This window comes from Gymnoscopelus microlampas, assembly GCF_963454915.1.
Source record: "Gymnoscopelus microlampas genome assembly, chromosome: 21".
In the NCBI taxonomy this organism is placed as follows: domain Eukaryota; kingdom Metazoa; phylum Chordata; class Actinopteri; order Myctophiformes; family Myctophidae; genus Gymnoscopelus; species Gymnoscopelus microlampas.
Window position 1 is genome coordinate 8,362,970 of NC_139958.1, and position 22,283 is coordinate 8,385,252.

Genomic DNA, 22,283 nt, shown 5'->3' on the forward strand with positions numbered 1-22,283 from the left:
CTGTGCTTGAGTATTTGTGTGTATTTTTTTGTCGATACTTATGACTTTCACTCCACTACATTTCACAGACAAATATTGTGCTTTTTGACTCCACTGCATTTCTAGGAAGGGAAAAAAAAATGTGTACATTATGAATTAACCACTTTCAACAGTGAAATTTGCAGATCTACAGTAAAAGCTGACAGCAGAACATTGCACCGCAACGCGTTGTCAGCTTGTAGATCGGCTATTTTCGAAAACCTCAGATTTCCTTTTATATTTCTTCCGCCCTACAATGACATGGCCAAAGAAAGAGAGATGCCAGGTTTAAAGTAATGAATGTATACAAACATCATCACTGGAGAAAAAAAAGAGAGATATACAATTAAACTGTATGGAACAATAGTGGAAAAATAGTCTGTCTCTCCATCAAGGAGAAGTATTGACCAACAGACTTCAATGCAGTGACCCTCCATTAGTATACAAGCAGTGGTTCTCAAAGTGGGGTCCAGGGACCCCCTCAGGGTTCCGTGAGGGGGGTTCCAGGTCAGATCTGTATAACTCTGAGAGTTATGGGGGGGTCCTTGAAATTAAAAAAGTTTCAGAACCAATGGTCTGCAGTGGTTCGCAAACTTTTTCATGTCAAGGACCCCCAAATTGATATGTATTTGGTCGCGGACGCCCATCTGAAAATGTTTTGTGCCAGGGACTCCCAGAAGAGAAGATTTATGTAAAAAAAAAAATCTAAATTATTCAAAAATGTGCAAACATTTTGGATATTTTTCAAAAAATGTAAAAAAAACAGCATATGTACAAGCTCGCAGCATGGCACAAAGTGATGCGCTGTGAGCTTGTAGATCAGCTATTTTTGAATAGCCAACCTATAAATGGATCAAGTGGTTAAAATGATTGTGATGCAGCATTACCTGGAACTGTCTCATTTTTAGATCTGAGCTAAAAAGCATTATTTTACACTTTGGGCTATTCAAAAATAGTGAAAATGTGTGCAAATCTTTGAATATATATATTTTTAAAGCGAACATTTTTAACTCAAATCTTTGCTTCTGGGGGTCCCTGGAACAAGATATTTTGATGGGGGTCCGCGGCCAAATACATATAATTTTGGGGGTCCTTGACATGAAAAAGCTTGAGCACCACTGATATAGAAACATACGTTTTTCAGAAAACTGTTGAGATTTAGGAGACATGTAGAATCGGCTTCAGGTCTCAATGGGTTAACACATTTTGCTGGAGACCCCCTGAAACCCCCCCAAGGACCCCTGGGGGTCCCTGGACCCCACTTTGAGAACCAACGGTCTAAAGGACGAATGGAGCTCACTACTAAAATGTTCAGCACCCACAACCAAGCATGGCAGTATTATGTCCAATAGCATATCTAATCACAGTCATCACACTTGATTATTCAGCGCTGGGTACATTTTCATAAGGCATTTCAATAATTCATTTGGCCTAGGTTATGCTGTTATCGTTCAATGGGTATATAAAAAAGGATAAAAGGTCTATTGACGAATATAAAATTGAAAAAGACCAGTTATACAACAAAGTTGACTGATTTAACTGCATTTCACAAGTCAAAACATGATTAGTTCATTAAGTGGAAGACAGCTGGGCTCGGCTGCGTACGTACAAGCAAGCTAGGCGCAGGTTTTCCCTTCAACATCCCAACAAGTAAAAGAGTATAAAACGACTGGCGCAATATTGGTGCTATTCTCATTAAACTGTGCTTAATGATACACAAACACGATTAGAGAAAAGTTAAGGTTTAGGCACATTTCTCTGTCAAAAGGGGCACAAAAGGGTTATGAAAGTGTTACCATTTAAATAAAACTTGGGTGAAAACGTGAAGTTTTTCCTTCACACTTACTATGGGCAGCATCCTTTGAATCTTTTTATTGAAAGTGTGTGTGTGTGTGTGTGTGTGTGTGTGTGTGTGTGTGTGTGTGTATACATACATACATACATACATACACACACACACACACACACACACACACACACACACATACACTTTTGTTTAACAAGCAAGATTGCCTCAAGCAATATTTCTCCATGAACCCTTCATAATTAAATTAAAATCCAGCCTTAACTGAAACAAAACAAAAAAGGGACAAAGGGTCCATGTTGATCACAGGACCAGGGAGGGATCATCGTTTAACCAGGCATTTTCCCATTAAAAAACCCAGAACCCCACATTTGGGTAAAAGTACAATAACACAAATTTGTTGCTTGAATATCCACAGTAAGAGGAGGCACTGAGGTCCGACTTTTTTTTGTTGCATTTTTGAAAGCACTTCAAAATGGTTTTAAAATATTATATCAAATCACATTTGTGCCACAAGTGTGTGAGAGAGGATTCATATTGTTTAAGACAGATTCGACCTTCATTGCACATGATCACAAAAAGAAAAATCAAAAGACAAAAAAAAAGACAAAGTCAACATATAAAAATCTTGAATATTCAGTGTTACTATTTACAGTTGGAGAGAAACAAGAAGGGCAAAACAAAGTGTTAATTCCCATCTTTAGAATCTCCCATCTATAATCTGTTTCATTTTACAAGAGTCTACAAGAAATATAAAAACATGAAAAGAAAAAAAAAAAAAGCTTCTAAAAATGGCCGGAAAGATTGTTAGTGCACTTTTTTTTCTTTCATTTTTATGATTTCAAATATAATATAATTTTTTATTATTATTATTATTATCTAATTCATACATTGTTCCTGACTTTATAAAAGTCAGACTTGATCAGAAAGCAATTACACTTTATATCATATCTATACATTTACTAACAGTTATTCCTTTTCCTTTTAAACAGTGTTCAATACTCAGTGCTACGGTACTTTACTGTAGTGAGTCTTGCTTCCCAGGTAAAAGCGTTTTAGACACCAGCACATAGATGGTTCCAGAGGTTTAAAAAGCGCATTTAGACACCAGCACATAGATGGTTCCAGAGTTTCAGGAGGCGTTGCAAAGGTCTGCACATTCAACCGATCTTATCCTTTGATAAATAGGTAATAAGGAGTTAAAAAAAAGAAGAGGAAGGAAGAACCTTTTTGTTCTTGATCAAAGTGGTAGGCTTTACTCAGCAGTCTGCCATGTAACGCCCTAGAAAAAGAAAGAAAAAAGATAATCACAATGTAAAAACATTTCTATTAAGAGTCAACAGAGATTAAATCATACAAAGGTTACTCATCGTCACCTTGGTAAAATAATGGCCTAAGTCATTTTTTGAGGAAAGTATCTCAAGAGTGTGACCTAGCCCATTTTATGCTGCCTAAAGCAGTGGTTCTCAAACTTTTTCATGTCAAGGACCCCCAAATTGACACTTATTAGCCCACGGACCCCCATTTGAAAGGATATGCCAGGGACCCCCATAAGAGAAGATTTTTAGGGCTCTAGCAGTGATTTTCAACCATTTTAATTTCAAGGACCCCCAGTTTGACATGCATTAGGGCTACGGACCCCATTTAATGGCATTTCTATCACTTGGACCGCAATTTATATTGTAAAATCTATGTCAATTTAACTCTGAGAGTGTACAAATGGAACCAAATGGACCCGTTAGGGTCCATTTGGTTCCATTTGTACACTCAGAGTTACAGACCCATAAGGGTCCATTTGGTGCCTAATCTATCATTTAGCTGGGGACCCCCTGGAACTCCCTCAAGGACCCCTGGGGGTCCCCGGACCCCACTTTGAGAACCAATGGCCTAAAGGCCTTTGCACACAGGGTGCGATTAGTCAATCAGTTTTTACCGCATGCGAAAAGACGCACAAATCGAACTGGGTTCGATTGAAAAAAAAAAAAACGCATCGCCGCATCGCATCGCCGCACGGGGTGTGCATGAGGTCATTGAGAACCATGTGTTCATTTAAAAAATGATATTGTCCGTTTTTTCCGTGCGGAAAATCGCACCCTGTCTGCAAAGCCCTTAAGTCTGGATAAGTCACTTACTCCATTAATAATTTGGCCTGTAAGTCAGGTTTACAATTACCTACGTCATTTAATTCTCCTATGTCACATAACTGACAGACAGCATTATTTGTATGTCAATAGTCATATATTGCTATAAACTTTTAGGGTAAAAATGATTACGAAATATCATATCGTTTGTTTTGGTTCAGTTTTTTCTGTTTTCTGAAAAACTATTTTAGCAAGGTGACGTCATGCAGATAGGCTATACAGTACAATCCTCAGGGTTATTCTATATATAACTCTAATAGTTAAAGCTGCAATGTGGATCGTTATTCTAACCAAACTGTAAGGTAGAATTATGTTCATCCTCAGTGTTATTTTATCCATTTGTAACTAATAGTTAAAGCTGCAACGTGGAACGTTATTTTAACCAAACTGTAAGGTAGAATTATGTTAATATAATATAACAAACTGTTATATTGTTAAACTATTTGTGTCAGTGGTGGAAAGTAACTAAGTATATTTAGTGAAGCACTGTACTTAAGTTCAATTGTGAGGTATTTTCTACTTTACTGGAGTCCAATTTCCAATTTTCAATACTTTTACTGCTACTCCACTACATCTCAAAAGGCAAATATTGTACTTTTACTCCACTATAATTATTTGTTAGTTACTTTGTAGATTATTATTGCTAGTTACTTTGTAGATTATTATTGCAAAACCATTGCCCTTTGCCCTCTTGACCAGAAGTGCCCTTTTGAAAAAAAAGATTTTTTTTTTTCCAGTTTACAGCAGGGGTCTTCAACAGGGGGTCCGGGACCCCTAGGGGGTCCTCAGAGTTACTACAGGGGGTCCGCCAAATCTTTATGTGATATGATTTTTCTTTTTACCATAACCACTCGAAACCTAGCATCCCTTTTCTGAGGAGAACTTCAGCCAAAAATAGCAGATCTACAAGCCCACAACGCCTCGCGCTGCGAGGCGTTGTGGGCTTGTAGAGCTGCTATTTTTGGCAAAGAGGTATAGGTGTAGAGGGAAAAAAGAGCAGACCAAGTAAACAAAAAAAAGTATAATTTACTTGAGCACCTGCCCCTCAAAATGTCTGTGCACGCCAGAGCATGTGAGCGGAGCGGAGCGACGCGATTTTGACGTGAGCGCGGAGCTGGTTATAAAAAGGTTGGAGCGCTACTCAGAGCGAGGACCGCCTTCCGCTCCAGGCCGCCCTCGCGGGGGCCGCGCACCGAATGTTTGAGCATGCCCGGTCGCACGGACTCAGAGACACACAGACATCCGCAGTGCACAGCGCACCGAGATGTCATTAGAATTTCTACTTTCTTTTTCTTTTCTTTTTTTTACTGTTGAGCGACCCGGTTTGAGCGGAGCGAGGAGCGAGATTTGCGCAAATCAACGTGAGCGAGGAGCGACGGGGAGCGGAGCGCGGGGGGAGTTGACGTGAGCGAATAGCGAGCGTGAAACCGGCCCCCTGGAGCGCCGAGCGGCATTTCCACCTGCTCCGCTCCGCTCACGTGCTCTGGTGCACGCCACTGATACAGTATATACAGTATGTATTATACTGTATATACACTTTGGCAATTTGAAAACAGAAGATCTGCAAGCTTAGCTTTGCGAAGTAAAAAATGTGAGCGCGTCTTCCATCAGTGATTTGTGTGCAAGCGGTACCTGTGGCAAATCTCTTCTTGTTGAGTGACAGTCTGTACCCAGAACCCTGCAGCTCCAGGTCCACTCCGGACAGGGTGCCGCCCTCGCTCATAAACTGCACCGCCAGGGTGGCCGGGGTCGACGGGCCGTCCGAAAGGTCAAACTTTGCCCTCAGAGACCCAGCGCCTGCGGTCAAACACACACACACACACACACACACACACACACACACACACACACACACACACACACACACACACACACACACACACACACACACACACACACACACACACACACACACACACACACACACACACACACACACACACACACACACACACAGTTACTAGGGATGCACGCTTCATATGATATCCGGTATCAGCAATATCCGTCAACAAGTTGTTTGAACTAATACGTGCATCAGTAGGCCTAATAAATGTAATAGAGCAGTGGTTCTCAAACTTTTTCATGTCAAGGACTCCCAAACTGACACTTATTAGCCCGCGGACCCCCATTTGAAAAGTGACCCCCCATAAGAGAAGATTTTTACGGCTCTAGCAGTGATTATCAACCATTTTAATTTCAAGGACCCCCAGTTTGACATGCATTAGGGCTACGGACCCCCATTTAATGGCATTTATATGCCTGGGACCCCAATTTATATTGTAAAATCAATGTTAGATTTAACTCTGAGAGTGTACAAATGGAACCAAATGGACCCGTTAGGGTCCATTTGGTTCCATTTGTACGCTCTCAGAGTTACAGACCCATAAGGGTCCATTTGGTTCCTACCCATCATTTAGCTGGGGACCCCCTGGAACCCCCTCAAGTACCCCTGGGGGTCCCCGGACCCCACTTTGAGAACCATGGTAATAGAGTACCGAAGTCCTGATGTCACTCCCGCTACCCCTGGGTCACGGAAGTATTTTTTCTATTGAAAATCCCATAGGGAAATCTTAGATCGCATCATATGAGAACTCCAAAAATCAAAAAGAAAAAAATTTGAACACAGTTCTTATATGACACGATCTAAGATGACTCTATGGGATTTTCAATAGTGAATCCCTAATAGATACGCAAGAAACGTCTTCCTTTACCTTCGTTTTCAGACTTTTCCGATATGTCGCTCAGCTTCCATAGAAACTTATTCTGCTCTGAATTCCTATGAGAGAAGGATGAAATGATACGTTCTTTAATAGGTAAAAGAGACACCCACACATGCAAGAAATATAAAAATATAAAGGGGAAAAAAAGCTTCTAAAATGTCCGGAAAGATTGTTAAAGCACTTTTTTCCCTTCATTTTTATGATTTCAAACATAAATATAAATTATTATCGATAAATATATTTTTTTATTATCTATAAATTATCTTTTTTATTAACCCATTAAGACCTGGAACGCATCTATGTCACTTTAGATTTCTTTGGCTATTCAAAAACAGCAGATATACAAGCTCATAGCGCGGCACCGGCTATGAGCTTGTAGATCTGCTGTTTTTGAAAAATCTTGAACCTTTTTTTTTCTTTTTTTTTTCCAAAAATCTGTTAGGATTTAGAAAACATTTTTAAGAATCGCCTCAGGTCTTAATGGGTTAACGTGGAAGGGGGGTGATGCTCCTCACCAGATGGCGTTGGGCAGAGCCTGCATGTTGGTGACCCCTCCGTCCATGGGGACCAGGATCTGGACGTTGGACAGAGCCCCGGGACAGGCCATGGACTCTGGGTTGTAGCGGTAGTCCAGACGCAGGTCTGTGGTGCTGGGGCTGCACTTCCAGTACACAGCCAGGTTCAGAGGAGTGGACTGGATGCCGTTAGACTGCACCTGCACGCACGCACGCACACACACACACGCACGCACGCACACACACACACACACACACACACACACAGGTTTCCACAGCTTTCAAACCTGGCCTGGTCCCTAAAATCACCACTGCACCACTGTATACCAGGGGTCTTCAACAGGGGGTCCTCAGAGTTACTACAGGGGGTCAAATAATGTGTGATAGGGTCCATTTGGTTCCTAATCTATCATTTAGCTGGGGACCCCCTGGAACCCCCTCAAGTACCCCTGGGGGTCCCCGGACCCCACTTTGAGAACCAACGCCTTAGCAAGCACGGAAGGTCGGAGCTGTCCTCGATGCCAGACTAGCCGATTGTTCCACAGAGTTTGGCTGTAACAAGTGGGATTGTACTCAGCCCATCAATAAAATAATGCTGAAAATGAACACGCTTTAAGCGCTGGTAGGTAACTGTGACTGCACAATACCCTTGTTTTAATTTTAAACTCTATGACTTCCTCTTTCTATATCAATGTAGGCTATGATATGAAGATATAGACGGTGGTGTACTGTGGATGTTTAAAGTAATGGAGTGCAACGTCAGGCGCGTGTGTACACACTCATACACGTGCACGTGAGCGATCCTATTTAATATATAGGCCTATTTATTAACCCACAATCGAATGTTATTCCAATTCATTTACTTGCATAAATCTTTTAAAAAATAGCAGATCTACAAGCTCACAACGCGTGCGTTGTGAGCTTGTAGATCTGCTATTTTCAAAAGATTTTTACACATATTCAACTTGTGAAATGGGACATTCTGCAGTTTACGTATATTTAATGTACATGTTTATCTCAGCCTTTCTCTACGTTATCTATACCTTTAGTTAACTTGGCATATGCTTAATATTTTAAATATTATATTTTATATTTTATGTATAAGATGATCAGATCATCCGTGACTCCCGTGAGAGTACACTTTGTATAGGTCTGGTTCATGCATAGAGCATGAACCAGCCCTACCCAAAAGAACAGATCTATAAGCTGTCGACACGCCATGTCGCGGTGTGTTGATAGCTTGTATGTCTGTTTTTTGGGGTAGGCGTCGCACTTTACGCGTCGTTATTTATATATATATATAGCCTATATATATATATATATATATATATATATATATATATAGTCTATGCCCTATGCATGAACCCGTCGTTTACACATTGTACTCTCACGGGAGTCACGGATGATCTGATCATCTTATGAATAAAATATAAAATATAATATTTAAAATATTAAGCATATGCCAAGTTAACTAAAGGTAGATGATGCTGAGATAAACATGTACATTAAATATACATAAACTGCAGAATGTCCCATTTCACAAGTTTAATATGTATAAAAGTCTTTTGAAAACAGCAGATCTACAAGCTGAGCTTGTAGATCTTCTATTTTCAAAAGATTTATTTCTTTATAAGATGATCAGATCATCTGTGACTCCATGTGAGAGTACAATTTGTAAACGTCGGGTTCATGCATAGGGCATGAACCAGCCCTACCCAAAAGAACAGATCTATAAGCTGTCGGCACGCCATGTTGCGGTGTGTTGATAGCTTGTATGTCTGTTTTTTGGGGTAGGCGTCGCACATTACACGTCGTTATATATATATACAGGCTATATGTGTGTGTGTGTGTGTGTGTGTGTGTGTGTGTGTGTGTGCACATGCGTGCGTGGTCTTTTTATCGATCTATTTCAGTGTATATATTCGCTACGAAGGGTGTTACGAGCGCCTCGGGCGTAACAAACTGCTGCATAGGACAGCACTACGAAGGGTAGGCTACGAAGCTTCTAAATGACTTCGTCCAGGAGGTCTTACGTGCGGTTTCCCGAAGCCAGATTGGCAGACAAGTAACGCTGTGCTCTTGAGAACCTACGAGTCGTAGGTTCTCGTAGGTCGAGAACCTACGACTGATCGGCTATTGTCAGTGAAGATATTTGTTGTAGAGGGGAAAAGGAGGGTGCCTAGTATTGACTCCGGTCAATATAGTGTGTTAAGTGGTTAAATATGAAGAAAGCACGTCGGGGGTTTGAGACTGTGCAATGTGCACCGTACTTCAAATCAAATCAACTGACACATAGTGGATCCTTTTCCCAGATCATGGCGATACATCATTCTATGAATGTGTTGATGACTGACCTGGTATTTCAGGATGTCCACGTTATAGTAGGAGGCTGTAGGACTGTGCTCCGAGGCCTTTCTGAGGTAGGATGTCAACGCTTGCATGTTGAACCAAAAGTCCTTGGAGTTTGAGTCACTTTGTGAAGGATCGCTGTATGGAAGACACACACAGTCACAAAGGCACAAAGACACGCACGCACACGCGCACGCACACACACACACACACACACACACACACACACACACACACACACACACACACACACACACACACACACACACACACACACACACACACACACACACACACACACACACACACACACAGTGGTGGTTGTAGCAGAGGAATGATCATCAGAGGCACAATTATTCATCTCTGCTTGGCTTTGTGTGTGAAGCTTCAATAGCTCGGAAAATATGACCCGGTTAAAACGACCCGGCTATTAAATGATGAATTCTGTTTGATTCAATTAGTCCAGCCATGTGGTCTCAGGAACCAGACTGAGAGAAGGAGAAAAAAAAGAAAACCTTTCTCTTTAGTTTTACGCAAATTAAGCTAACACAACTTCCACAGATGGCAGGTTTGAACTTATTATTAACCGCATGAACCCTCGCGCCCATATTCTGGTACAAATATGCGCCGAAAATAGACAATCTACATGTGTAGGTTGGCTATTTTCGGTGAAGAGATTTGGTGTAGGGAAAACAAGCGGACCGAGTATACAGTAGATCCCTGGGGGTCAATGAAGTAAATAGGGGTTAAGTGGTTAAAAATAGACATGCTATGGACCATTTATGGGCATATAGATTTGCTGTGAAAGCGCAGAAGGTTTTGACAACAGTTAGACTAATATGCAAATGAAAGTGTTGCCCTCTGAGGTAAAGTTAGCGTGACAGTGTTTATTGAAGAGACATGGGCAGCTGAAGACCTGATTGTTTAAGACGGTGGAAAGTATTTCCCTGGCAGTCTAATGATGGGTTTATGTCACTGTTTAACTGAATTTCCTCTCATTGACGCAGAGAGAAGGTTCCCCCATCCTCCGTCAGCATCTTTCAAAAACCCATCTCTACACATCTCTCAATTTACCAGGATTTAGACACGCTCTTGTCTAAACTTTAACCCTGACGCCCCCTATTTTGGCCATGCCATTATACTGTAGGTAAAAGACGAGTTTGTATTCTTCAAAAGTTGAATATTAAAGTTGGTGAAGGTAATTTTTTTAAGTGCCGACATAAGTGTAAAATAGCTCCATATTCTATAGTAATCATTGCTATAGAGTGTTTGTTCAGTAACAGAAGTCAACCTGTCTCTCCAACTCTTTAGTAAACGGAAAATATATTTTCAGGTGAAGTAACACACACACGCGCGCGCGCGCGCTTCACTGCCAGTGAAGACACAAACACACACACATAAAGACCTTTTCATAACTGGCACGGTATATGGCGTTCCAGAGCTCAAGTGTCCTCCTGCTACTTGGAGAGTTGAGTTGCTGCTGCCGTAATTATGTAGTGCATCCAGCGTGAGTCGCACGCATGCGTGTGCGCGTGCGTTTCCGGTTAAAGATGTCGCTTAATGATGTAGAAATGTTGCGTAATCATGTAGTGCGTCAAATATGAGCCAAAAAAATAAATACAAATGTGTGCTGAACTAAATTAAAAGTAGACTATCCAAAGGCTGCAGGCATGATTGATTTTTAGGCTAAATGTGTAGGAAATTGGACACGTGGTGCGCGGTCTGCTAAAACATAGCTCAACAACGAATGCGGATAAACAGGAAGTCACGAACCACAAGCCAATAGGCTCTATGCACAGCAGCCATATTGGAAAGACATTGGGCCTCTTCTTACTTCCTTCACAGGTGTTACCAATGATACTAATGAAGGCTCTGTTCTATTCTGGTCAGGGTGCTGATATTGTGCATTTTGGCTCACTAGAAAAACTCCATTTTGGTTCCCAAATGGCCCCTTATGGTGGGTGTATAACTCTGAGAGCGTACAAATGGAACCAAATGGACCCTTACGGGTCCATTTGGTTCCATTTGTACGCTCTCAGAGTTATGGGGGTCCTTGAAAATAAGACAACCACTATGCCACACTAAATGGAACAGAGCCTTAATTAGTATCATTGGTAACACCTGTGAAGGAAGTAAGGAAGGGGCCCAATTCATTCCCAATATGGCTGCTGTGCATAGAGCCTATTGTATAAATAGAGATTGTGACAGACCTAACATTATCAAAACATTTGCCATACACACCTGTGTATTCATGACGACGTACTGTAACGCCACGGTAACATACCTGAAGAGCAGCTGCTGGTTGGGTAGGATCTGCTCCAGTCGGCTGGTGTTGCGTAGCTTGAAGGTGAGCACTGCTGGGGAGGGGTTGGAGGTGAACACCTTGATGATGCCCATGGGGAACGACAGCGTCATGTCGCCGGTGATCTTCACGATGCACCTGTAGCAGCACAGGACCGTTACCGTTATGTGTCATCAATGTGTTTTAAGCTTGGATGTTTTCACGTTCAATCTTTATCCCAGACACTCAGGGGGTCCATAGAGCAGTGGTTCTCAAACTTTTTCATGTCAAGGACCCCCAAATTGACACTTATTAGCCCGCGGACCCCCATTTGAAAAGATAAGCCAGGGACCCCAATAAGAGAAGGTTTTTACGGCTCTCTAGCAGTGATTCTCAACCATTTTAATTTCAAGGACCCCCAGTTTGACATGCATTAGGCTACGGACCCCCATTTAATGGCATTTATACCGCTGGGACCCGAATTTATATTGTAAAATCAATGTTAATTTAACTCTGAGAGTGTACAAATGGAACCAAATGGACCCGTTAGGGTCCATTTGGTTCCATTTGTACACTCTCAGAGTTACAGACCCATAAGGGTCCATTTGGTTCCTAACTATCTATAATTTAGCTGGGGACCCCCTGGAACTCCCTCAAGGACCCCTGGGGGTCCCCGGACCCCACTTTGAGAACCAACGCCATAGAGCACAATTAAACAGTTAAAAATCCGAAAATAGAGGCCGAGACTCTCCAGTGTTTACGAAGCCTGGACGAGTGCCGTTTGACGGCTCTTCCCAGGATTGACTATAATCATCAATAATACTGTTCCGGGACTCATCCAGGCGTGACATGAATCCATACATAGTGCGCCCTCAGAGAGCCTCACATAGTATGGATTCCACACCATCTAAGGACTTAAAGTAGAATCCTCAGGGAATCATTGTGGGCCACTTTAAGCCTCTACATGCTACCTTTCTCGTATGTGCACCACACAATTATACACTTATTAGGTCCAAATATGACACATATTTTAGTCAAATAAGTTATTTATTTTCCTCACAGTGGTCTCTAAGAGTCCCCGGTTTGATTACCGGCCGGCCAGACCGTTTGTTCATTGTCACTCCCCTACTCTCTCCGTGTTTCCCCGTCTCTCTATGCGGTATAGCTATCAAAAACGCCCCAAAATTGTGGAGCCGAGGCCTCTTGAAATATCCCATTAAACTAGTGCCCTGTGGTCTGATCCAGTTAGAATACAATTCAAGGGTAAACACTAGGGATGCCACCGAATATTCGAATTTTCGAATATTCGTTACAGTCTCCATAATCGAAAATGATTTTTAAAATTCGATTTTAATTATATATTTTTTTTATTAATATTTAAAAAAAAAACTTTTTACTTTTTTTTTTTTTTTACTTTTTACTTTTGTATGCCTTAGTTTCAATCAAAATATATGCTAATACTAATAATAGTAATATTATAGTCTTAATAATTCTAAATGGCCACAGTTTCAGAGCGTTTCACTGTTTCAGCCCAGCCCAAACATGAACTCTGCAGCCGCACTGAGGCCCCTGCTGGAAAGCATCCCAGCCCAAACATTAACGTAACTAATAATTGGGCCGCGCAACCCGGAAATGACCATCATAATGCTAAAACAGGAGCAAAAAAAAAAAAAAAAATGTAAAAAAAAAAAAAAAAAAAATTTTTTTGAAAAATATTTTTCAAAAAACGGCGCCGTCGAATAATCGAAAAATATTCGCCAGGGCTGTCCGAATTTCGAATTGGCTGAAGGTCAGATTGTGGCATCCCTAGTAAACACTAAATCTAAGCATAAATGTGTGAAATCTCTGCGTACGTCTGTGTCTGGGGCGTCTTTCCTTGACGTATCTCGAGAACCGTCGGGCCCGATCGACTTAAAACTCGGCGCGCGTGTCGCAGAGGGCCCGAGGCCAGGGCAGTCCCTGGTGTGAAGTCAGAAGTCGGATCGGCGGTTCTCCAAAAAATATAAAAAATCAAACCCAGTGTGAAGTGGGCGGTGTGGTCACAGTGGTCATCACAGTGATGGAAGTTGACTTAAAGAAAAGTAATATTTCTGAAGTGTGATTGAATGTGTGATTCACTAACATAAATGTGTTTTTTTTAAGTGCATAGTCCTATGTATAGGGCTATGCACATGTGTCATGTGTTTCACTAGGCAATCACAGTCCTGAATAGAGTCAACCAGTGTACAACGGTGGCCAATCACGGTGCAGGGTTAGGGGGGTACAATGGTGGCCAATCACAGTGCAGCGAATGTCGATGTCCAAACCTCACATATAGAGGCGGTTGCACCGCCCAAAAATTCCCCATGTAAGGAGATTCCTGATGTCATCATTTCAATATGATGTCATAGGACTGACGCCATAGACTGGCCTCCAAGTACTAATGGGTAAAGCTTTATGCAAACATGATTAAAGTACCTTGATTTTACGCCATTCCCCTCCGTCATTTCTTTAGTGCTCGGATCTTTCCTTATGGGGGTCCATGGCCTAATGCTGGGGCAAACAGGGGGTCCTTAAAACTAAATAAGTTTGAGAACCGCTGGTGTAGAGAGCAGTCGTACTTATCTAAACAAAATGTAAGTTCTGGACGGGTTGGGTTTATCTGGAGGGACGGGTGGTTTATCTGGGGGGGGGGGGGGGGGAGACCAGGCCCTTTGGTGGCCAACCCTGCTCTGTGTCTGCTCTCTCTCTCTCTCTCTGAAATGTTCCATTCGCTAATCCCTGCGAAAATAAGCCTTTTGCACAGCAGCAATTTAACAGCAGTTAACCAATAAAAGACTGTATGTTTTCTCTGCCCCAGACTCTAATCTGCCCCATGTGGCTGATCCACCCTGAAAGAATGGTGTCGACCCCAACGCAAATCTAAAACACTCTCCACACGCACACAGAGAGAGAGAGGGAGGGAGGGAGGGAGGGAGGGAGATACACACACATTGTTAGAGGCACCATCACTGGTCAGCTATGTGTGTGTGTGTGTGTGTGTGTGTGTGTGTGTGTGTGTGTGTGTGTGTGTGTGTGTGTGTGTGTGTGTGTGTGTGTGTGTGTGTGTGTGTGTGTGTGTGTGTGTGTAGGGTTGCCAGATCTGCTTATAATAATTTCCCCCGCAATATTTTATTTGAAAATAGCCGATCTACAAGCTCACAACGCGTCGCGATGCGACGCGTTGTGCGCTTGTAGATCTGCTATTTTCAAATAGCTGACGTATATGTTAAAGTGCTCACGTGACCCATATTCGCTTCTTTTTGGGCTGGTTTTCCTAGACCTTCTGGTTGATTGTTTCTCTCACAGAATCTGGCAACACTGTGTGTGTGTGTGTGTGTGTGTGTGTGTGTGTGTGTGTGTGTGTGTGTGTGTGTGTGTGTGTGTGTGTGTGTGTGTGTGTGTGTGTGTGTGTGTGTGTGTGTGTGTGTGTGTGTGTGTGTGTGTGTGTGTGTGTGTGTGTGTGTGTGTGTGTGTGTGTGTGTGTACTTGTATTACTATACCTGTGAGGGCCAAAGTAAAATGAGAGAAATAGACTTTGAGAGGACCGTTTTCCTGGTCCCCACAATATTAAATTGTTGTTTTATGGTTACAAATAAGATTTTAAGAGTTCAGTTTTAGAATTAAGAAAAGATTCAGGTTGGGATTAAGGTTAGGATTAGGCACTTAGAGGTTAGGTTTAAGGGCTGGGGTAAGAAGTTATGCCTGATTTATACTTTTTTTGCATTGCATGGTGGTGTGCACGGAAAATAGCCGATCTACAAGCTTTGAAACGTGTCGCAGCATTTGCTTCATCAAACTATTGTTACAGTTCTGTGGTTCCCAAACTCCCTCCTTTCAGGGTCCCCACACATTTTTAGCAATGAATTTCCAAAACTTTTCCAAAACTTTTCCAGAATATTTAGCCCAATTTCCAGGCCTATATAACAATCATTCAGCGCAATAATGTGTCTCTTACTCCTATGTACAATGCCCAAAGATAGGCAGTGTAGCAAAAATAAAGCATAGAATGGTACAATTCCATTAAAAAGTTCGTGCAAAATTAGGGCATAGCTCACTGGAAAACAAGACTCGTTATGGCATCCGTATGATTTTTTTTTTTAAATAATATTGCCTTGCATTTGCCCCATTTATGAATTTAAAAGTGATGAAGGATGCAAGGATATTTTAAATAACACACAACCTGCCAGGTTGGTGTCACGTGACAAACGAACAGCTCTACAAGCTAATCACACAGCCCGTTTGGCGAAAAACTACTTATGTTACATATTTCGTGTAATCTTATACATGTTTATGAAAATGTTTTGTATTAACAAAATCAATAGCCAAAAACAGTGCATAGCCAAATATTTTTCCAGGACCTTTGATCAATTCCAAACCTTTTCCAGTACTGGATTTTTTTATTTCAAAATATTTCCAGGAATTTCATGACCGTGGGGACCCTGTATTACATATACTTGTGAGTGTGTGTACAGTATGTGTGTGTGTGTGTGTGTGTGTGTGTGTGTGTGTGTGTGTGTGTGTGTGCGCGCGCGCGCGCGTGCGTGTGTGTGTGTGTGTAGAGCGGAGTGGAGTGGAGGCCTTTGAGCAGTGTGAGATCATGTGAGACTCACTTGGTGGGATCAGCTCCTTTGAAGTAAGCATTAACCGACTCTGTGAAGGCCACGGCGATGGGCAATGCATCCTGGGACGCCAAGGTCACAGGGCTGGGGCCGCGCGACGTCCCTGAGAAACCAGAAAGTCAAAGTCAATGTTCTGTTGAAATAAACTGGCTTTCCCTACCTATTATCAAACGTTGGTACGTGCGTGTGTGCGTGTGTGTGTGTGTGTGTGTGTGTTTGTATTACTATACTTGTGAGGACCAAACGTCCCCACAAGTATAGTATAATTTGAGGAATAGATGTTGTGAGGACCATTTTACCTGGCCCTCGCAAGAAAAAATGGTTGTTTTATGGTTGAAATCATTTTTAGAAATACGTTTACATAATAGTAAAAGATTCAGGTTGGGCTTAGGTTTTTGATTAGATATTTAGAGGTTAGTTTTAGGGGGTTGGGGTTAGATTTTCCCCTATTTTATACTTAGTTGTGCGGCGATGTCAAACACCGGAAAATAGCCGATCTATAAGCTCACAATGTGTCGCAGCGCGACACGTTGTGAGCTTGTAGATCTGCTATTTTTCGGCTTTAGACTTGCGGTTAAAAATGCTCCAAAAAAATCATAAATCAATTTTAAAATTGGCTTCCTAAAATGTTGACGTCCTCACAAGTATAGTAATACAGTACGAACATGTGTGTGTGTGTGTGTGTGTGTGTGTGTGTGTGTGTGTGTTTGATTATACTGACAAAAATGCATATCAGCTGTTGGGAGGAAACCTCTTAGGCTATGGCAAACGGATATTTTGACTTTAATCTCTCTTTTTTTTTAAATATTGTTATAAAAACGGTTTTGGACATACAAGGTTTCCACACGACAGCAACGATATGATCAATAATAAATACACAAATACAATTTGTGTGTGTTTATACACTGATATTGCATATCAATCGCAGATCAGTACAGTACATTTTTGTGTTATTTGAGGATTAAAAACAAATTAGCATACATTTGCAAAAATTCCAAAGGACATGCTATCACTGTTCAACTGTTGTATTAGATTATGTCAGAGTGACATCAAGCTTGTCAGTGACTTACAGTAATACAGTAGACAGTCGGGTACAAGAATTAAGGGTAACATGACATTGAACCTGTTACAACTTGATTAACCATTTTTTTTCACAATTAAACGAAATACAACCATGCTAGACATGTTTTTGTTGTTAAGCTGTTGACAGAGAGACGAGGTTGAGACGAGCATCCAGGAAACAGCAGTAGTAGACGTTGCTATTGCAAAATAGTAAATTCATTCAAAAGACAGGTGTTAAAAGCTTGATTCATACATACTGTAGTTGCGCGTCGATGTCGCGTGCCAAAACCAAGTAATCTACAAGCTGACAACGTGTCGTGTTGTGAGCCCGCAGATTGCTTAGTTTCGGCACGCGACACATGGCGTGCAACAAAGCATGCGAATCAGGCTGTATTGTTAGTTAAAAACAGATTTTTTTTTCTTCCTGTTGTTGTTTCAACCATAACCCATACCTGCCGGTGTCTCACAGCGCTTCTCAAAGGTAGGCAGCTTTGATATGAACACATCATCCTCTTTACAGCCACCAATGAAACGCATAGAACAAAGGAAACAAAAAGGAGATAAAGCGAAACCCTGGGTGCATGAATTATGAGATGCGGTGGTGATGTGCAGAAATGTACTCACTGGGATACAGTACCACTACCGCTACTCTGTACCAGTGTTGATTTTGTCGACTAAAACTATGACGAAAAATGTTCGTCAGCTACCTTTTTTCACTGACAAAACTAAATAAAAACTAAATAAATAGGCCGTATGATGACTAAAACTATGACTAAATATATTGCTAAATATATCGTCAACAAATAAAAACTAGACTAAAATGTTAGGGAGGGACTAGTGGAGAAGAGATCCAGTAGAACTAGGGTGTTGTGCTCTGAAAATAGCAGATCTACAAGCTCACAACGCGTCGCAGCGCGACGCGTTGTGAGCTTGTAGATCGGCTATTTTCAGCATGCAACAAGTGTAAAATCAGCCATTACGACGCCATCAAGCACCGCCAAATACATTTTAGTCGACTAAATCGACTATAATCTTATGATATTTAGTCGACTAAAACTAGACAAAAACTAAAACATTTCAGATGACTAAAATATGACTAAAACTAAATGGAATTTTATTCAAAAGACTATGACTAAAACTAAATCAAAATTTGCTGTCAAAATCAACACTACTCTGGTACCACAAAACTTGCTTCTCTAAGTTACGAATCTGAATCAAGGGATACTGACAAAGGATGGCAAGTTTTCGGTCATTCAGAGATATATGTGTTAACCCATTAAGACCGGGAAAACATCTGTTGTCATTTTAGATTTTAGCCACTCAAATCTTTGCTTCTGGGGATTCTACAAAATGTCTTCTAAATCCAGTTTTTTGAAAAAAAACTTATGTTGCTATACTCAGTGGTTCTCAAACCTTTTCATGTCAAGGACCCCCAAAATGTTTTTGGCCACAGACCCCCATCAAAATATTTTGTTCTAGGGACTCCCAGAAGCAAAGTTTTGAGTTAAAAAATGTTTTGCAAGTCTTTGAAAATGTATTCAAAGACTAGCACAAAATGTTCAAGAGTTTTCAAAAAATAGCAGATCTACAAGCTCATAGCGCGGTGCTCGGTGCTCATATCTGCTGTTTTTGAATAGCCAAAGAATAAAATAATGGTTATATCTAAAATCTAAAATGACACAGATGCGTTCCCGGTCTTAGAACCTGTTGGATTTGATAGAAGCAGCTATGGGTCCTTACCTGACGTAAGCGATTAGGTTGCACAGAGATAAACGAGAAGCAGATCAAACTTGCAATCCGGAACTTATTTTAACCCATTAAGACCTGGAACTGTGTCATTTTTAGATCTGAGCTAAAAAGCATTTTTTTTTACACTTTGGCTATTCAAAAATAGCAGATATACAAGCTCATAGCGCGGCACCGAGTGCCGTGCTACGAGCTTGTGCAAATCTTTGAATATATATATTTTTAAAGCGAACATTTTTAACTCAAATCTTTGCTTCTGGGGGTTCCTGGAACAAAATATTTTGATGGGGGTCCGCGGCCAAATACATATCATTTTGGGGGTCCTTGACATGAAAAAAATTGAGCACCACTGATATAGAAATATACGTTTTTCAGAAAACTGTTGAGATTTAGGAGACATGTAGAATCGGCTTCAGGTCTCAATGGGTTAATACAATACAACTATTACATGTGCAGTGGTTGGAGGTAGTCCCCCTGCTCTTCCGTTTAGACATTTACACCCCGGTGTCGTGGACATATGACAAGTAGTACTGCCTGAAGCAAGTGCAATATCTCCCCTGGATGAAGCAGTGAAATTTGGTCTCTCGTGCAGCGGAAGACCAGGGTTCAATTCCCAGGAAACGGTGGGACGTAAGTTATGGATTGCAGCTTTAACGGGTAAATGAAGGTTTTTAAGGGAGGGGGGGGGGGCATCAGAAGGATCTATGGTAGAGATGGAGGTGCAGGGAGGAGCAGGGAGAAAGGCAGACTCACTTTGACTGAGCAGAAACAAAGGAGAGGGAGAGAGGAGGAGCTCTGTCTCTGGAGGAGGAGAGGAGAGGGAGGGAGCGCGGCTCTGCTCCCGATCTGTAAGGAGACCAGTGAAGGAGAGGAAAGGAGTGAAGGAGGGAGGAGGGGAGGAGTGAAGGAGGAGACAAGTGAAGGAGGAGGAGTAAAGCTGGCAGCATACCGTACTTAAGTGGTTCTCAAAAACTTTTAAATGTTAGGGATCTCCATAACTCTGAGAGTGTACAAATGGAACCAAATGGACCCGTAACTCTCAGTGTTACAGACCTTTTAAGGGTCCTTTTGGGACCACCTCAAGGAACCCAAAGGGTCCCTGGACCCCACTTTCACAGCTGTACTTCAAAAGAAGTATAACGTCGTTTTTTTTTCGTCTTGCTGAAAATGACACCTGGATCTGATTGTGGAAATAAAAGCAAATAAACCGACATGCACATTGAATTTCTGACCAATCACGCGCGAGATGATGTTCGCATTGGTGTCATCTGTGGTGATGTTCAGCTATAGTTAGAAAACCTAGGAGGAACAAGATCTGCAAAAACTTCGGCACAACGCGTGTTTGTTTGTTTTTGATGCAATGACGCCATTTTCTTCTTAACACATTGAGTGCCAGGGGTTTTTCAAAACAGGGTACCTCCAGTGCCTGGAATTTTAACCATTTTTGGACCTTTTTCAAGTAGTCACAAAATATTTTCAGTGATCACCGTCCTCACGGTGATCCCCTCATTACACACACAGGGGTCTCGTACAATCCGGGGAAAAACATTAAAAACATTCGGTAATCCGTTCCATAGTTGCAGCCAGTTGAAAATAGTCAAAAATACATACTAAAAAAGAAAAGTACACAGGAGCCGAGATACAGGCTTTTGAAGTCTTAAGTTAACCAGGAAGTGGATTGGAGTCTAAATCTTCGAAAAATCATATCTCCTGGTGCTGTGAAGGAAAAAATATAGATTTTTGCCCAAAAACGGTCATAACCGTTTTTGGCACACCTCGTTTGGATTATGAAAAACGGTCCGGACCGTTTTTGGCACTCAATGTGTTAAGACCTTCGTTTTGGCAAGACGTATACTGCAGCCTTAAAGGGAACATAAGTAAGGAGTTGGGTAGGGGTGGAGGGATGCGCAGAGGGGAAACTAAATGAAAGTAGGACAGTTGACTATATTCACAGAGAGGTCATTTTGCTAAATGTAAATAGCCGTTGTGTGAATATGGTCTGTAGAAGAAAACAAAGTAAAGGTATCATTAACCACATAGAGCTCTAGCATCTATATTCTGGGCATGACATAACAGGAGAACATTCGGTGAAATGAGGTGAACATTCAGCGAAAACAGCAGCTCTTTCGGCAAAGAGATTTGGTGTAGAGGGGAAAAAGGAGGGCACCATATCAAGGGGCTTATATCGAGGTAATGTGGAGGCTCTCTGGGGGGCGTGTCCTTACCAACTGTGGGCGTGTTGCTGGCGCTGAGCGATGCGTTGGAGTTGGATGACAGGGAGGAGGAGCTTTCTGCCCGGGCCAACGGTGCCGTGGGCGGCGGGCTGGCGTTGGCCATCTTGGGCGGGCTGAACGGTCGTACCTGATTGGATGGATTTCAGAGTCATTTCATATTTTAATATTCAGCCTTTTCAACGTTTTCATCAATAGAAATTGCATGTTGTCGCCGTCTGGTGGAAACCTTACACGTTACTTTTCAGGAAATAGAAGAGAAAAAAAAGTGGATCTGTGGAGTTATTATTTAGTTGCAAGCTCTTGTTAATACTTTTCATTGGTTCAATATTTATCAAATTGACAGACACACTTAACCATTTTCAACCTGGCATCCCTATTTTGGGCATGTCAGTATAGGCAAAATTTTACAGCATTTGAAACTTTTTTCAAAAATAACAAAAAATGCCGATCTACAGTATGAGTTCACGGCGAGTCGCAACACGACAGGTTGTGATCTTGTAGATCAGCTATTTTCTCTCACTTTACTTGACCTTGTCAAACGACGAAGTAGAAAACAGGGCATTCATTTATGAAAAAGAAAATAAACATAATTATAAAGATGAAATAATGGAGATACAAGGTGATGGTTGGTGTGTGCACTTACAATCTCAGTGATGCCGGTGAGTTTGGCGGTGGGTATTTTGGGTCTTGAGGAGGGCCGTGGCGGGGGCACCAGGGCTCCGGCTGTCAGCGGGGTGGTCGGTCGGTTGGGGGCGGCTGGCACTAAACATGGA

The 22,283-nt window shown here is 41.7% G+C and overlaps 1 protein-coding gene across 2 annotated transcripts in view; it reads right to left on the minus strand.

Annotated features, from left to right (window-relative positions):
• Positions 1 to 1,996: 1,996 nt before the first annotated feature.
• fcho2 (FCH and mu domain containing endocytic adaptor 2) overlaps positions 1,997 to 22,283 on the minus strand; it is a 96,485-nt gene continuing 76,198 nt past the window's right edge. For both annotated transcript variants that reach the window (XM_084047030.1, XM_084047029.1), the window contains 9 exons: positions 22,154 to 22,272; positions 21,502 to 21,637; positions 16,460 to 16,571; positions 11,832 to 11,987; positions 9,553 to 9,685; positions 7,199 to 7,398; positions 6,675 to 6,739; positions 5,596 to 5,760; positions 1,997 to 3,104 (listed from right to left, as the gene is read on the minus strand). In XM_084047030.1, the coding sequence (XP_083903156.1) occupies positions 3,082 to 3,104; positions 5,596 to 5,760; positions 6,675 to 6,739; positions 7,199 to 7,398; positions 9,553 to 9,685; positions 11,832 to 11,987; positions 16,460 to 16,571; positions 21,502 to 21,637; positions 22,154 to 22,272 (1,109 nt within the window). In that variant the 3' untranslated portion in view covers positions 1,997 to 3,081. The remainder of the gene's footprint in view (positions 3,105 to 5,595; positions 5,761 to 6,674; positions 6,740 to 7,198; positions 7,399 to 9,552; positions 9,686 to 11,831; positions 11,988 to 16,459; positions 16,572 to 21,501; positions 21,638 to 22,153; positions 22,273 to 22,283) is intronic.